The 18,542-nt window shown below is 45.3% G+C and overlaps 1 protein-coding gene across 1 annotated transcript in view; it reads left to right on the top strand.

Annotated features, from left to right (window-relative positions):
- LOC138292187 (inactive dipeptidyl peptidase 10-like) overlaps positions 1-18,542 on the top strand; it is a 392,581-nt gene that overhangs the window by 178,597 nt on the left and 195,442 nt on the right. Inside the window, exons 14-15 of the mRNA XM_069230625.1 lie at positions 1,757-1,804; positions 4,106-4,224. Coding sequence (XP_069086726.1) covers positions 1,757-1,804; positions 4,106-4,224 — 167 coding nt within the window. The remainder of the gene's footprint in view (positions 1-1,756; positions 1,805-4,105; positions 4,225-18,542) is intronic.

The raw sequence follows: 18,542 nt of genomic DNA, 5'->3' as shown, positions 1-18,542 counted from the left end.
TCCTTGTCACTGAATGTTTCAGCCCCCTCTCCTTCTCCCGCTTTTCTTTCTTTAGCTCGCCCTCCCATGCACCACATTCTCGGCCCTACTCGTTGCTCTTCACCACAGTCTAATTCCTACCTCCTGTCCCCATTACCTGACATGTTTATCTTGTTCCTTCATTCCACTTCCCCAGGTTGTCATTCTTCTTCTTCCTGTCCCCACGTTCTCCCCTCCGACCTTGTTCTCTTTTATTTTTCCTCATTGTTCCCTCCCCATTTCCCGTCTCTGTCCCCAGGCCCTATGTTTCTCCTTCCCACCCTCTGCGAATCCTACTTCATCCCCAACTCTCGCCCCTTCCCCTCTTTCTTTCTCATTTTCTTCTTCCCCTACACATTTCCTACTTTTTTCCACCAGTCTCATTCCTCACATTTCCACATATTTCCCCTGTATTCCTCCTACCTCCACCCTTCATCCCACCCTCAACACATTTGAGGTTCTCCTTCTTTCCTTCTGATCTACCTCCTCCTTCGTTCTCTCTTCTTTGTCCTTTAATTTCCCATTCCCTCTCTCCCCTTTCTCGCTTCAACCGGTAACTTATTTATTTTTATTATTCTAAAGCGTTCTCTGTATACCCTCCTTTTCTTTCATCCTCTTTTCTCTCTCTCCTTTTTGTCTCACACCCTCCCCCTTTTTCCCTTCCCAACCTTTCTTTCCTGCTACTCTTCTCCTCTCTTATGTCCACTGTTACTCGGTGTTCCCCCTTCTTTTTTTCCTTCTCAGTTACCCTTCTTATGCTTTCCTTTGCCCAGTCTCTTTCTTCCCTTCTTTCTTGCACCTACATTCATATTTCTCACTCTCTTTTTTCCCTACCTTTGCATCGTCTTTTGTTCATCCCATTTTCTTCTCCCTCTCTTCTTATTCTCTTACGTTAACTTCCTTTTACCCTCCCTAGGCTTATTCTTTCTTCCCCTGCTTCTTCTCTTTTGTCCCAGTCCTCCTTACGCCCCGCCCCTCCATTTATCACATAGTCACACACACATAAACTCAATCCATCCCCCTCAGAGTCGTCGACGCGCGTCCCTTCTTGCCTTCATCCGCCCATCTATCACTCACGGTCCATTTCCCCTCCGCCCATCACCCAGCTGTCGCTTATCCCATTATACTCCCGTTCTGTGCTGTTTTCATATCTCCTCTATGCACCCAGCCCTGGCCTAGCAATCCACCTCGAGCCTGGACGCGTAGGCTCACGTACTGCGCAGCACAGGGGGTCCGACTTGGGTCCAGGGGGACCGGATCAGCGTGCATGCTAGAGAATCAGGACGCATCCACACTGTAAATCAATATACAAGGACTCTGAATTGGAACAATTTGCACATCGTGTTTACTTAGACGTGCTGGCCTAGATCCAGCTCTCCTGGACCCATGTGGGACTCCTCTTGTAGGTGCCTTCTAGATGCACGAACAGCCCACTTACGCATTTAGAAACCAGCAGCACCTCAAACCGAATGTTGCCTGTATCTTTGCTTTAGACCCTGTACAAAACTCCACCGCCTTTGGACTAGGTACCAGTATATAAATACCATATATTTATATTCACATATGCTGAGTGACCTGTGGTCTTGGCCAACTCTAATTCTGCTAATTGGACCAATTCATCTGATATTTATATGTAAAAGCAAAGTCCAGATGCGGAAAGGTGGTGTCCCACTGACATGGAGCCCGGCTGCTCCGAGCAGTCAGCCTCTGATCGCCTGCCCATCTGCTTTCTTTTCAGATTCTTCCTAAGCACTGAAGATACGCCCCAGAGGAGGCACCTGTACAGGTAAGAGAATGGCTGTTTGGGAATCATTGGTCTGAGAAAGGCCTTGTCAAGAAAACTGCAGCATTAAGACCTCCAGCATCCATTGACGTCACATTGTCCCTATGGGAGGGCTTTCTTAAAATGACTTTTCCCAGACTATGAAGTTCTAAAGGACGTGGTCAAAAATATCGGTCCAGGTGGAGCAGGTGGTCTGTGCAGGATTTTCAGGACAGCCACTTAAGATGAATTCACATGCAATCCCTGCTTGAAGTGGAAATATAAAATTGCAGGTACTCGCTATCCCCAAGTGCTACTGGGAAGTGCTGCACTCGCCCCTTCAAATCAAAGAAGTGCAGGTAGCTAGTACCTTAGAGTACCTGCCATTGTAAGCACTGGATACAATCAATGTAAAGGGAACTAATTTACATGGTAACTGGGTATCACACAAATTGGGCATAAATAAGCCCCACAAGAGCCACCCCTGATGGATTCCAATTGAGGGAAGGGATTGCCTCGAGCTGGACTCAGATATCCCAGCATGACTTAATTGTAGCAGCTTTCTTCATTCAAAATGGCACAAGTAATCATCAGCTCTGTGCCGGCTTTTGATTGGCCCAGGGACTGAAAACTGCAAATTACTGTACAGCTGTGCCCTCAGTCTCATACACCATGCCCAGGTAGCTTTGGGAGAGCTTGATTCTCAAACGACCCAGGTCCCTTTCCCAGAATGACCTGCCAGCACTTACTGTTGCACGCCTTGTTAAAGCTAGGAAAAAGAAGATGGATCCCAGAATGGACTCTTGAAGTTCTGGGAAACTTTAAATATACAAGTGGGTCCCAAAGATGACTCTGTTATAGCTTTTCATGAATAATGCGCAGGAACTTTCAGTGATGGTCCATGCAGGATGGAGGAGCCACGTGGAATGGAACTGTCGCTTTTAGAAGCTCTAACTTACCAGGGGCTGATCTAGTTTTTGTTTTGACCTAATTTCAATCATAAAATACCTTTTGGTTTTACTAAAACGGGCCTGGGGGCTTTATTGAGTGTTTTCTTGATACAACTGCTGTGCTGGTACAATTAACACATCCCCTTTCATCTTGTTCCTGCACTACTAAGGGATAGAAATGGTGCTTGACTAACTAGGACCTAGTTTTGTTTGGTGGTGTTAGGATTGACCCCAGTGGGAAACCTGGCTTCTGACAGTAATAAGTCTCATCATTTGCCTTGACACGCTGGTTACGTAGTTCAAATGTTAGACACTAGGGTAGGTATTTTGGTGTCCAAAGTAAAGTAAGTTTTGTGGCCTCATATCTCCTTTTTTTTGCATCACCAAGGTAGCTTCTAGTAATGAGCAAACTATTTTATTTTTCTATATTTGAGGATCCCTGTGTAAAAAAAAAAAAGTTTTCGGGGATTCGCTTCAGAGAATATAAAAAACACATCAACAATGGCCGCTATTTTACTAGGTTCATGGGTTGCCGCATGATTCCCCCCTTGACAACCTGTCCCTTGGCTCGCAGGCAGTGGAGGGCAGTCACTCACGTTGTTCTTGAATGGCTGATAGGCAGTTAATCAAAATGTTCATACCAGAGCGACATATTCTAAATACGGCCAGTTATTATTATTGGTACACAAGGCTGTTTCAGCAAGTTTGACTCGTCACCCTTCAACAAATCAGAATAGTTCTCTTTGGTAGGACCATTCTCATTTGCTGAGGTGCAGCCTTCGGAAAGGATGTGGTCATCCTGTATGCACTTGGACGTTGAAAGTAGGCCGAACAAAGCGGTTTTTGGTGTTCGGGCACCTGAATTTGTTCATAATTTTAGTCTACTTGACCAATGGATTGTGTTGGTGTCCTACATAAAATCAGCTTTGTATGCGAACCTGCCCTCTGGTCAACTGTTCAAGAGATCCACGAGACACACCACCAAGGGGTGTCATAGAAATGGCAGTCTAAAGGCAGTTTGAGTGTTTTATGGCAATCTGTTACTTCATACGATGGTTAGTGGTTTCAGGCAGAAAACCGGCCTTGTAAATAGCTTAATAATCTGAAGAATTTGAATTTACACGGACATTTTTGCTTGTTTCTAGTGTAATCCGTGAAGCAGTTATTTCGTGTTTATTTGTTGCATGTATAGTTTGTTTTTAGGTGTTGTCCCGTCCGGCCATTTCTTCCCTCCGACCTTGGAACTCTCTTCGGTTTGAACCTTTTAATGTTACACTTTGGATGTCACTGCCTTGCAAAGAAAGATGGCGGTGCTATTGTCATCCGACACACATTATGGAAATACCACATTATATTCTCTGTTTTTTTGTGCTAGTGTCGACTCTACCGGCTCCTTCAATCGTGTCTGCGTGACCTGTGACCTCTTCCCGGACTGCACTTTTGTGGACGTGGAGTTCAGCCCCGAGCGCGGACATTTTGTGCTGTACTGTAAAGGTAAATCTAAGCTTGTGGGCTATCAAGGGGACACTGCCGGCTCTGCCAGGATTTGTAGAACCCCCATCTGAGTGCGACAATTTTCACTAATTTACTCGAATAATTATTTAGGGGTTGTCCTGGACAAGCCTTTTATTCTACGGCCATTTCCCCAGTGGTCTGGTTTTGAAAGTCCAGGGCCATTTCTGGTACTTTCCTCAGCGCCACAGGGTTACTTATAGCAGGCATGGAAGCCCTAAAGAGAGACAGAAAGAGAGAGTGAAGGGGAAGATGGAGAGAAAGAGATCAGAGAGGAAGAAGAGAGAACGGGAGAGAGTGAATGTATGGATAGAAAGAGAGATTGCAGATGGAGATAAAGGGAGTGGGGCTGGTTTTAGTATTATTGCCAACGCTGCTTCTGGTTCCCCATTCCGGTCCTGGTTAGGGGACAGAGATAAAACAAATGGACAATGAGTTTGTTCACCTAGCACCTCTTTGACAAAGTATTGCTAGGTCCTAGACAACCAATATAAATACTTCCTGCCATTGTTTTTGGGAAGACGCCGACTTGAATCTTATCCATTCAGACTTAATACTGGATGTAACCTTTATTGCATGAATCAGAAATGGTCAGTTGTGTGCACTCTTCCATCAATTTCGTACATTTGGGGTCAAAGTTTTTTGCCTTCCTTTGGAAATTCTTGACTTGCAGCATCCATCTTTGCCTAGGCAGAAAGTGGCATCGCTCTTCTGAGTTGCCATTCATGCTTTGCAATGCCATGGGCAGATTTACACAGACCGGTCATGGTAATTTAGCATCTAATGCTATTTCGTAGTGTAAAATGCATCCTGGTGTCCAAAAAGAACCAGAGGATGCATTTTTCATTAAGACAATAGTGTTAAATGCAACAGAACACGGCCAGCATTGGCCAGCAGCTGCTCACGCTTGCTAAATTCGTTGTTCCTGTGGCAGGATTTTTGCGCCAATTTAGTCATATTCACACACATGGGTATAATTGCATATTTGTGTGTAATTTTGCCTCAAAAGAGTAACGTGAAGTTACTAAGATTACTTTGCTTTGGCATAATTAGGTGTTTGCCCAGGCCTACTTGTCAGCCCAATTCACAGTGAGTGGGGCACTCTGAATTAGTCTCACTGCTGACTCTTGAGTGGATAAAATATGTGTTTCCCTCAGTTTTCTAGACTGTAAATTCAGATCACTGGAAAGGATGGAATTTCCCAGGAAGTAACTTCTTCATACATTGACTCTTAGATGAAACCTCAATACTGTGTCAGGGCTTGGTGGCATAATGTTCTTCATTGCAAGCATAGGGTTATTCATTCTTGCATACCTTCATATCCATGCACAGGGCACAGTTTTACATTATGTGGCCACAGTTAATTTAGTCTTTTTCTCTCACCACTCTCGTGAGATCATCATCATCATGGTTTACTCCGGAAGACTACCAGAGCAGTGCTATCCATAACTGAAAGCTCTAGTTCTCTGGTATAGCAGAGTCTGCCATTTTGTCATCATATCTCCGAAGTGAAATCTTATATATGTTTTTTTCGGTTCATTTGGATTACTATTCTGCCCTTTAAATTTGCAACATTTCTTTATTGTAATTCTCCGTTTTTCTTAAATGCTCAAACATCTATAGAACGCCTTCCTCCTATAAAATGTGAGGAATTATATTGCAGATTGAGATTCCAGGCTGGAGAAGTCTTTAAATATGAGCCCCATTTGAAACCAATACACCAAACTAGATATAGTCATTTTACCCTTGCAGGTGGTCTCACCACAGCAGTCAAACAGTCACAACAAACATACAGCCTGAGTTAGAGTTTGGGCGACCACATTTCCTTCTGTCACATTAATAGAGTATGTGCTCCTCCAGGGCTGTTGTAGACAACCATGGGAGAGGTCACATTGGTCAAGAGACATTTTAGTGTAAAATCCACAGAAACCCATTTCTCCAACAAATGTGGGCCTTCTGATTGACCTCCAAAGAAGGTGGAACACATCAAGTATGTGTGAGGAATTTGTATTGTGCACACCTAGACAAAAGGCAGCATAACGCTGTACAGAGCTGAAGGCAAAGATACAAACCACCAATCAATGAAGCGGTGGCAGGTTTGTAAGAGTGAACATGGGCTATTACTGCTTTGTGATGCAGTCTTCTTTAAAGAGGTGTATCTTCAGCTATGTCCTGCATTGGAAAAGGGTTGTGGTAGTCCCGAGCAATACTAGGGTTCTAGTTCCTGGATGCATAATTGGAGATGGCCTGTTACCTTGCTATTTTTCTTCTGTACTTCTTGACTCCATTTTCCAGAATCTAGATGAATACTGGTAAATGCACTGATGTCACTTCCTGTTCCTTTGTTGGTGGATTTTGAGGAATTAGATCTATTTTTTTTCAGGCTTGCGTTTGGTGGGCTTTGGTGTCACTTTGTGTAGATATTGATGCAGGGAAATGCAGGGATGTCACTTCCTGTAGATATAGATGATCAGAAGTGCACTGATGTCGCTTCCTGTGGAGACGGATGTTTGGCTTATTCACAGAGTACGCTCCCAAACAAGTCAGGGAATTTTCATAAGAAGTTGGACAAACTATACTTGTCCTACCTGCTTGCCTCGATTTCATGATTCTCGCTCCTGGGGTTAACTCTGTTAAGCACAGTAGTTAACAATTTACTCTGGATAGGGTGACTGTTCCACCACAAGATCTGGCTGTGTTGGTGCCCTATCTAAGCAGAGCAGAACATATTTCAGCTGATGGCATCTCTGCCGCTTACAGTAGGCTAAATAGGGCAGTTTTATACCAAAATGCCCCAGTGGGAAATCTGATGTTTTTGGCACATTCTCCAGCACAGCTCTACTCAAAATGAGGATGTGGTCCTGATTATGACCCTGGCGGTCTTCAGACCACCAGGGTTGTGGTAGCAGTCTTGCCACCGTAAAGCAGTGGTCTGGCTTTGGTTGTGCCGCAGTCGGACTGCCAGCGCCGCCAGTTTTCCTCCACAGGAGGGACTGGTGGTGCTGGCGGTGCTGGTGGTCTTAATCCACCAGGGCAGTACTGCAAGCAGCACCACCCTGGGGATTACGACCCCCCTCTCTGCCATCATTTACATGGTGGTAGAACCGCCATTCAAAGGCTGGCTTAGATGGGATGCAGGGTGCCCCAGGGGGGCCCCTGCACTGCCTATGCACTTGGCATGGGCAGTGCAAGGCCCCCCTTGGCCAGCCCTTCACGATGTCCACTGTCTGCTTTGCAGACATTGGATATTGGAATGGGTGCTGGTGCGCCCTACGCACTACAGCATTGCCGCCGGCCCTATTATGACCCGGCGTCAATGTTGTAGGCCGTTTCAGGCTGGGCCAGCGAGCAACTCTTAATGGGGCCTGCCGGAAGGCACCGCATTGGCAGCAACTTGACAGTCGAGACTTCGGCGAGCAATGTAAACCGTCCGCTGAAGTCATAATGGACCCCTGTGTGTCTGCAGGGTTGGACACCATGAACTGCATAAATCGAACCTGTGAAGAGCTACTTTTGGCTGCCCCCAATGCAAATTCCCTATTGGAACCTTTTGTTGTTTTAGAATGAGGTTTGAAGCAGCTCTCGGGTGTTTTTAACATGAAGGCACCTACGGGACACTAAGAAACTCAAGAATGAAGCAACCTCACAAGCTGTCGGCCATCTTGCCCATATGTTTTATTTGCCATGTTGCTCTGCATTCTATCCCAGTTCTGTCCCCACAAATAATGTAAACTCTTTCATAGCTTCCTTCTCGAGATAAATGTCTGGAATACAGGTCGCTGCTACAGGTGCTTTCAGGCAATTGTAAATATTAAAAAAATGTTCGGACTCTCATTGATCATCTTCCATCGCTCAAACGTGGTGGGACAGCCCACACATCCGCAGTGGATCAGATGGAGGACCCTGCCACACAGCAAAAAAACAAACGAGGAACAGTTGGATAAAATACCTAGTTAGCCTGCTGTCAGGAAACCTTCACCTCAGGATATCGAACACACTTGACAAGATTTCACCCCCACCTCAGAATGAGGAAATCAAAGCCTGGGAATAAAGCCATCAGCAGAGGCAGCCAAGCTAAGAAAAACACGCCAGCTGAAGCCTCGAACGTCAGTGGCTCAAGACCGAAGCACACAGGGCTGACTGAAAGAAACATGGGAGGGGCTCCTAGCGAGCTGTCAAGGGACACAGACACACTTCCTACATTGAGTGCATTAACCAGGCTTGGGACCAAGCAGGGAGTCATTCCGGGGTCGTAGCTTCGACCACAGTCTTGCCCCTTGCAGCCCTGGCACTGCCTAGCCTCAGAGGTGGCAACATCAGTACCAAGAACACAGAATAAACTCGGTTGTTGGCGCTCCAATGTCTTTGTTTGCTGCCCATTGGTTACTGTACTACTAGTGAATAATGGCCTATTATCGTTATTAGTGTTATTGAGCACCAGGTGCTGCAAGGAGTCCTTCAATGGCATGTAAAATGTGTATAACACATGCCTTTCAATGTATGTTGTGTGCATGCTTGTGGGTGAGTGTGCTTGTGTAAGAGAGCTATCGTCACACATATGAGCTTGTATGTATAGGCACATGTGTATGAGTGAAAGTGAGTGAGAGTCAGTGGTGGGTAGTCAGTGAAAATGAGTGAGACTGTGTCAGTAAGTGAGATGGGTGAATCAGGGTGAGTGAGAATGAATGTGTGAGAGTATGACTGACTACAAGAGGGTGAGAGACAATGAATGTGTAAGAATACATCTGAGGGAATGTAAGAGAATGTGACTGATGATTAGTATGAGTAAGAATAGTGAGAGTGAGCAATAGTGAGCGTAACTGTGAGCGAGTTCGAGTGAGTGAGAATATGTGAGAATGAGTGAAAGTAAGTGTGTGATTAAGTGAGAAAGCAAGCTAAAGATTAAGAGTGAATCTGAGTCAGAATGAATGAATGAGGCTAGAATGAGTAAGAATACATGATAGTGTGTGGGAATGAGGAAGTGAGAATAACAGTGAATACTGGTGAGAGTGAGTGAGAACGTTTGAGTGAGTTAGAGTAAGAATGAGTGAGCGCAAATCCCATTGAGTATGGACGCGTGAGTGGGAGCAAGAGAATGAGTGAAACTGAATGAGTGCAAGTGAATGTGAACGAATGATAGTGAGTGAGAATGGCAGTTCGTGAATGCGAGTGAGAGTAAGAATGTGGTTTTATGCTTGTGAGTCTGCTGATGGGCCTTTAATACATCATTTGGGGCTTATAGAGGCACCTATGGCAAAAATAACTGGCCCATTCAAAGTTGATAAGCAGATCCTGTTTGTCCCGTGTCCTGTAATGGCTTTCACATCATACTCTTCAGGTGGTGGCAGCCACTCTTTAAACACAAATTTACTACTACACACATACACACTGGACTAAGCAAAGGTACATCCTTCAGTGAAGTTCCAATTTCATGCCACATTTGGTGCAATTATGTTTTGACTTTTTTCCATAATAAGTAACAAAAAATTCTATGTTAGTGAAAATGTGAAATGTCACTTTTAGGGCTCCCCTTATTATTAGGAGGTCAGTTGACTGATCTGCTTAAAATGTGCCATGAAGAGCCTAAAGTGGATATACTTTTTCGGGAAAGTATTGTACAGATTTGGTGAACAGTGCCAAAGTTAATAAGAAAACAAAGCATGCCTTTTTAATAGAAGCTCTGACCTAATCATAACTAGAGAGGCACTATGTGACAGAAAAAGCAAAATGTAAGGAGCAGAAGATTTAAAAAAAACATTTGTAAGAGAAATGGTGCTAGTCTTCTCGGTTTCCTATCAATACTATTGGGCAAAGAGGTTTACAACTGCACCCTTGTGCAGCAATTAAAGCTGAAATAGGAACGATAAGTAGCATAAAATGATTCTAAACGGAAAATTTACGATGGGTTGATGAAAAAATCGAACGATTTGTGAACTTTTTTTTGATCTTCAGAATTTCATACTGGGATAAATCGTATTGAGCATACAGAATAGGTCAATGAGGTTGTCTTATTGACTTCTCAGAAGTAAACAGGCTTGAGAAGTTAACTGTATATTTGGAGTTAGAATTTTTCCTTTCTAATTCCTTACTGAGTTGGTTGATTACCTTCTTGCTTATCTATGACAGCAAAGTCTGGGATGCCTGTAAGCTGTTTCAAGTCAATGCAGTCATAGGGGGTCATTCTAACCCTGGCGGTAAAAACCGCCAGGGCGAATGACCGCGGTAGCACCGCCAACAGGCTGGCGGTGCACCGCTGGGCATTCTGACCGCAGCGGTTCAGCCGCGGCCAGAAACGGAAAGTCGGCGGTCTCCCGCCGACTTTCCGCTGCCCTTGAGAATCCTCCATGGCGGCGGAGCGCGCTCCGCCGCCATGGGGATTCTGACACCCCCTACCGCCATCCTGTTCCAGGCGGGTCTCCCGCCAGGAACAGGATGGCGGTAGGGGGTGCCGCGGGGCCCCTGGGGGCCCCTGCAGTGCCCATGCCAATGGCATGGGCACTGCAGGGGCCCCCGTAAGAGGGCCCCACTATGTATTTCAGTGTCTGCTATGCAGACACTGAAATACGCGACGGGTGCCACTGCACCCGTCGCACCTTCCCACTCCGCCGGCTCCATTCGGAGCCGGCGTCCTCGTGGGAAGGCTGTTTCCCACTGGGCTGGCGGGCGGCCTTTTGGCAGTCGCCCGCCAGCCCAGTGGGAAACCCAGAATGACCGCCGCGGTCTTTCGACCGCGGTACGGTCTTCTGGCGGTTCCGGCTTGGCGGGCGGCTCCCGCCGCACGCCAACATTAGAATCAGGGCGATAGTCTGCTTAGTTAGCAACAACTCAGTGACCTTCCCTACCCTAGTATATTTTATCCAGTGGTTTCGTTTTTGGAGATGGAGTTAGTGGATAAAATCCCAGCGAGGTTGGTTCTCCTTCAGCTCCTTGTCACTGACATTGTTTAGGATTCTCATAGGTTGAAATGGACCCAAAAAAGTGAGCCAAGGTAAGTGCACAAGAACTCAACTGTACCAGCAGGTATTTGTGGGTTGGTGAACGAATAATAAATCCTGTACCCCTAAAGCCAGAGGATTAAGAAATAACCTGAGCTAGTTTAAGGCACAGTGCAAAGTTGGTAAATTGAAGTGTTAGAGGCAGCCTGCCTTGAAGGGCAAATTTCACCAGGAGGTTGGGCAGGTGAGTCGAATGCGGGGATTGCATGTGACACTGGTGAAAAACACGAGAGGTGTTGGATGCTGGGTGCCAAGTCAGCAGCTAGCTTAGACTAAGAGTTAGCAGGGAAGTCGTGTTTCTCTCTCATGTGTACATGACATTTTGGCACCCAAGCACGGTAAATGTTACAACTCAATAAAGATGGTGATACTCTTGATTAATTAGGTATTCTGAGACAATTTTTGAAGGTGAGGAAGGAGGAAATGGCACTAAGCTCAACGCGGAAGCTTTTTTCAATGGAAGGGTTCAAGTAGGTAGAATGGATAAAAGTGAGATTGGTGCCATGGAGTATTCTCGTTTTCAGCCCTTATGAGTCTCCATTACATTGTCAACCCTTCCATGGATGTTTCTTTTATACTTTCAACCCTTACATGGTAGTCTCCATTACAATGTCAATGCTTACATGATTGTCTCATTATACTCTCAACCTTTATGTGGTTGCCTCTCTTACATTGTCAACCCTTACATGGTTGTGTCCATTATACATGTTTCTGCCCAAATTCATATGGTTGTTTTTATGGTGCCACACCACAGTGAGATAGGCTGCCTCACTGACACTGGAGAATAAAGTGCACATTTCCTGTCCAGAGTAATCTACCCACCTTGTGTGGGAAGATGAATCTCCATCTCCTCCCAGCAATGATGTTTTGTGAGAGGGAACAGTTCCCGAACATTGGATTCAGGGAGAATGTGGACATTTGCAGGTCTATGAGCACTGAATGTTAACAGCAGTGCTGGCCAGCATGGGAGCCACAGCCATGACCACACAGGGAGAATATTTAAGATGTTGCACATGCACAGATGCAAAACCAGCTGTTTTTATTTTCTGTCTTCGGAACATTTCATTTGAGTAAACATCACAAAATTGCTAAATGCACCCCGTATGACATGTAATTGACTGTGACCATTTGAAACATGCTAACATCGCCCCCCTCCTCCAGAAGTTGATGGGGATACCCAAGCCGTCTGGCCAATTGCAAATCATTTTAGAAAGAGTTGTGACACAATGACTTTGAGACCATGTGTAGCACAGACACTTCCTAGAAAACTAGTGAGCAAGCTTTGGGCTCAGTAGAGGAACTCGAAACCAGGAGGGGGGATTTCAGGGACGAGTTCCTCACTACCTTCGAAGAAAGTCAGCGAGACTCCCATATACTTCTTGACTGCCTGTCTGAATGGTTCTATCCTGCTGAAAAGGCTTGAACAACGGGTAGGATGCTTATTACCAAGGCCACTGGAATGATGCTGCAGAGGAGGGCCAAATTAAGTAACAGAGTCGACTAAGTTGTGCTAAAAGAAAAGGCAAATTATGCTGCATAATGTGCCACATTTTGTGATAGTAGTACTTCATTATTTTCTTACTTTTAAACGTGTTAACCCTGTCTGGGCATTGGCTGCACCTGATTAGTACTGGTGCAACACCCAAGTACAGCAAAAAGCAACAGAGAAGTGACCGGTCAACCTTTTCAAAGGGCATTCCACAGTGCAGCTAATGTGCGGCTGCGTTTTAGAATTTTTTACACTGAGTTTGAAACTTTTTTTGTTAAAACCTGCAGATTATGCAGCAGATGATGGATTATGTGGCAGATGCAGCAATCCTTAAAAAGGTGGAAAACGCAGCGGCTGCACAATCACATATTTCCCATGGCCCGGCTTATCACTGCCTGAATGCACTCCACAGTCCTTAACTGAAGCCGACAAGCATGTAGTAGGATAGTAGAACCACCTTTTCTGAGAGTGGGAGGCAACGTGGAACGAGGTCCTCTCTATCCCCTCAGCACAAGACTTCCAACTGCCTGGTGATGACGGCAAAAGAGGTGGGAGAGCCAATACATTAACAGGGATTGCCGAGCCAGAGCTGACTCAGGGATTTGGTTTTACTCTAAGAGCCTGTACACGAGCCCAGCCTTGAAAATAGATGGCATGTAACGTTCAACAAACTTCATGTAAAAATATGATAAAGTCTCTTCAAAATTCAAAAAAGTGTACATCTTTAAGATGCAGAAGCGATTCACCTTAATACTTTAAGATTATTTCACTGCTTCAATAGGTAATTATTAAGGGATAGTATGTAAACATGACTTTAGAAATATTCCTGCCACCACCCTGTTGATAACACTATTCGTGAACGAAGAGGAAAGTCAGTCCCTCTTAGTTCCTTAATGCTATACTCCTCGGTTTGCAAGGTGAAGAATATAAGTTTGTGTTTCAATTACCACAAGTCCTCCTTTCAAAAAAGAATACGGATATAAGAGTTAGGGTGGACAATCGCTGTATGGCCTGTGGGTTTGTCCTGCTTTTGAGTGGTCTGTCCCACCGCCCACAACGATCTGTTGCAGGCCACCAAATGCCCCAATTTTTTATACCCACAGAACAAGCAAGGGAGAAGGATTTAAGCTGACAAGTAGGATACTTTGAGCGAGCTGGCAGGGTGGCCAATCCTCACATTTTCAGCCCAGAATGAGCTGTATAGCAGGGGTCTGTTTGTGCCTGGAAGGAAGGAACAGCAGCACAGAAGGAGTCCCGGGCAATGCATTCTCAGGAGCACATTCAGCTATTGTGATGCAAAAACAGCCACCGACCCTTAAACATCAATGACTTTGTGAATGAAAACCAATCTAGAGTAATATACTCTGTACTTCTTTCATTAAGGTTGGTTCAGTGGCGTAGCGTGGGTTGTCAGCACCCGGGGCAAGGCAAGTAATTTGCGGCCCCTAACCCGGGGCAAGGCAAGTAATTTGCGCCCCCTAACCCGTGGATTTAGTCTCTTCCAAGATGTTGTGCCCGGTGCGGCCGGCCCCCCCTGCACCCCCCATGCTACGCCACTGGTTCAGTGTGCTCACATATGCTCAGATTAGTGAACAGAGGCACATGGAGAGTATGATTTACCCAGGATCAAACAATGTGTTAAGGTAGGAGACTCAAGACTGCAAAACACTGTTTCTTCCTCCAAAGGATATACATTTACCAACATATTGCAAATTTGTCAATTCACCATGAGAGCAGGCACTCTGCCCCACCTCAGGTAATATTCAATGTAATGTGTTCCGTCACACACATACTAGAAGCCTTTCAATTGAACCTAAATGCTCCCAATCTTGTAAAAAATGAGAGGAGTGGAAAAAGTATGAAATGGGATTTTTGAGAGGTTGTGATGATAAACCATGTCTCATAGTTTCACAGTTTCAAGTATCTAGTAGACCACAACTACACCACAAATAGGGTGGCAGTCATTTGGGTGGCAAGGCCACAAGGCTATCCTTCCAAGGGATATGTTGCACTGTTGTATGTCAGGCCTACATTTAGAATATGGTGTTTAGTCCCAGCATATTTAGTGCCAGAAGCTCACTCTGCACTGAAAAGTGAGCGCAAATGGCACCATGCAGCATGCCAGAGGCTGCTGCTGCTCAGAGAAAATCTCACTGGGTGCTCCCCTAGTGCTGGAAATTCTCACTAGGGGTCCCTAATTCTTGCTCGCCAACTTACCATTGGTGAACCTCTTGCAAGAAAAAACTCCGCCACAAAGCGCTTTGTGGAATTTGACTGGAACTCAGCATTGCAAGCATAATGTGGAGTGGTCAAAATTCCTTCAACTCTGGCAGAGCGGAATTTATCGCCCAATCTTACTTAAAACTATTTCATTTTATTTCGATAACAGTTTTTCATTTTGTAAACTTGTCTCTCAAAATTTGCTGTAGCAAGCAGTCACAGCTTTACTCCAGGAGGTGGTTCAGAGATTGGAACTCAAACACAGTTTTGCATAGGAAGCACAATCGAAAAGCCCAATATCTGGCAAGTTATATAATTTAAAATGTCTTTATTTAGAGAAAGGTGCCATGGATTAAAACCCCCAAAATGGACTACTTAATTTGTTGTCTCCTTACTCCAGAACAAAAGTCTCCTGATGTCTTCATGAGCAAAGTGCCTCCACGCATGCAGTCTCCCCCTAAGTGATAATGGTTCTCTGCTTGAATTCAATATAATCCTCACAAAACAAGCTATTGCTAGTTGTATAATGGCTTCATTAGGGGCTATTTCCTCTGGCTCACCAGTGGAATCCTCAGGGACATAGTAACAAGGTTAGGTAGTGGCTGCTCCTGTGTGGACTCTGTGTGTACTCTTCCAACCCATCCTACAACTGCCCAAGAGTTCCCATTCCGCTGCTCCTGGGCGGATCACTCAGGGCACACACTGTGGTTGGTGGTATTGTTCCTGTTAGTATGGGTAGCCTAGGCCACTCCAAGGTGAACTGCTTGCATAATAATCAAACCTGCTCCAGAATGTAGCCATTGGACACTATGGCCGCTATTCTGTAAGCCATGGTGGTCAGATCACAACATTTACTGTAGCTGATTATACCCTTGCTAATGATTGTCCATTGCCACTCCTAGGTGCTTTTTCATGTCAACCTATAGAAAGACTTATTTCATGATCTCTACCCTTACCGTTTCTCTTCCCCAACTGACTCCCAAAGCTGGCACCCAAAGTAGCACCCAACACCGCTTTGGATTTCATGTGCTCCAAATCCAAGAGGGTACAAACAGTATGATACAAAGGTAGTATAGGGGTACAGATGTGCAACTGTGTTTTTCTAGCACTTTTCATCACACTTGTGCATGTATGCAGCAACTCACATGCAACACAGTTTGAGCAGTCTTTGACACACATGCGTGACACCAAAGTAGTCCACACATAAGCCAGCATGCATTCATACGTTTTTTGTCCCTACATACACTAGTATATAATGCTTCTGAGTACAGTCTCTTATTATTTTTTAATAGGCGCTAAGGCCTAAAAGATCAGTTATTGTCATCATGCATAACATGGAAGCATTATCCACTGGTTCCACATCACAGACACACATTTTGCCAACCAAAGCACCCCATGGAGATTCATGCTACCAGTCTGCAAATGTGCTTCAGTGATGGTGTAAGGAAATGCATCTTTTAGCAGGTTCAACCTCACTTTCTCAGACTAATGCTGCTGGTTTTTCGACTTTGAGAGTACACTAAGGCCTGCTAACCAGACTTCAGTGCCACTGTTTAACCCTATATCAAAGTATGTTTAATTGGCTATTCCCAATTGGCAAGCATTGCCTTACTTATAAGTCCCTAGTATATGGTACCCAGGTATGTAGGGCATGTAAGGCAGAGTGTCCACATAGGATTGCAACACCTTTTTTCCCACCCTGCTTGTACAAAATGTGAAAGACACCTAAGTCTGCCACTGCATTCCGAAAGGGCAGTGTTCCACACTACTAACTCGAAGTTGCCATTACCCCTAATGGTAAAGGGACCACTTCCCTTAAGTATATAGGTCAGACTCTCCTATAGCAGGCCGACCATGTCCCATGGCAGGGGCCAATATATTCTTAAGTTAGACATGTTTTTATATGTCTTTCCAGCAACACTTCCAAATGGTCATTTTGCTGGGGAAGGATAGGATCCCCATTGGCTAACACACGTTTAAACAGTTTACACTTAAACGTGCCTAACTCCTGAATGGGGCCACCTAAGCAGGTCAAATAAGGTATCAAATTAATGGGAAGACTAAACTCAATCTGATGGTCAAATCGGGTTTAATGTCACTATTAATTTTAAGCAACTGTTAGAAAGTTGCTATCCTGAACTCCAGCTAGTACAGTGGCCCCACAAAGGCCATTCTCACACAGACAGGTTTCTGACCACATGGGGAGACGTCTGCATGACTCCCAGCCCTGGGAACAACAGCATTAGCTGTGGAACGAGGTGTGAACTTCTCCCCAGGAAGGTTGCAAAGGGTGTTGGCAAAGGTGAACCTGCTTTGAAGGGCCGCTGGTAACAACATTCCTAAGCAGGATGCCTTTTGTTCCTGCAGATATCCAGGGGACAGGGCCTAGAGGGGGAAACCATGGTCAAAACCGCTTTTCCCATGTGCGTGTAGCCCACTGGTAGTCACAGCCTGAGGGTGGGCTACCCTGCTCCTCACAACCAAGGAAGGGTTGTGCCATTTCGGGAGGGGCAAGAATGGGGTACTTTGGGATAGCTAGGTGCCACACATCACAGGAGCTGCGTCACTAGAAAGGAGGGGACCCAGTAGTCCATTGGCTAGTGACTACGTGGTCCCCTGGCACCCTTACCCTTAGGTCATGATTGGAGAAGAAAAGAGGACCGAAGAAGACTTGCCTTGCTGGCTTTCAATTTCACAAAGAGATGCTGTACTCCGAAGAGTACTGCACTTGCTGCACTTTTTCAGCTAGTAAGCTGGGACCGTGCCTGTGGCTTATGACCTTGTGAAAACTTGATTTCCCAGCTACACTAACTCCAGTGACGCCAAGGATCAGGTCACCAGTCCCCTGGAACTTGCTACGGGGACACTAGGGAAAAGAGCCAACTTGACAAAGTGGTAGCCCCGGCCAAAGTTTCCCTGCTACCAGTCGCTGGGTGTGCCAACAAAAGGAATTAGAGATAGCCAAAGTCTTCACCCGAGTCTGCCAGACCCAGGAGACCATTCAGTGACCAGATCCATTGGATTACAAGAGTACAAGCCCCCACCAAAGGTTTTGCTTCCAACTGTGGTATATCGTCGCCAGTAGAACAGCTGCAGCTGTGCAACTACTGCAACAAAGAGGACCTTGAGGGATGTCAATCTAAGTGACCAGGTTTGCTTCACATCACCTGTGACCCAAGAACCACCACAGAGATACCCCTGTCAACCGTACCACTACCGGAGCATTCTTGTGGGCATCTATGTCTGTATCCCTCAGAGGACAACTCTGTTTTTTCCTATGGCAGTCTCGGGTTAAAGTTGGGAACTTGCTTTAAAATCACTCTGGTGGCCAGGTTACTTACAAAGGTTATTATTCTTTCTGGCCCCCTAGACCTCGTCCCTGTTGAATTTGGTCGCCCAAGCCAGGCCAGAATACTCCAACCAACTTTTCCTAACTTTTCAAATGTTTTCAAACTTTGTTTGTCAATGCTTGTTTGCGACTGCATTTAAAAGTATTTAAATGTCCTAAAATCTGTAATTCGGGAACCCTCTGGCCGATTGTGATGACCAAGGACTCTAAAAATCCATAAAAATACACTTTATTGTTATAAATTGTT

The sequence above is a fragment of the Pleurodeles waltl genome, chromosome 4_2 (genome assembly GCF_031143425.1).
Source record: "Pleurodeles waltl isolate 20211129_DDA chromosome 4_2, aPleWal1.hap1.20221129, whole genome shotgun sequence".
Taxonomy (NCBI): domain Eukaryota; kingdom Metazoa; phylum Chordata; class Amphibia; order Caudata; family Salamandridae; genus Pleurodeles; species Pleurodeles waltl.
The sequence above is the reverse complement of the archived record's forward strand: the minus strand, read 5'-3'. Positions and strand labels throughout refer to the sequence as shown.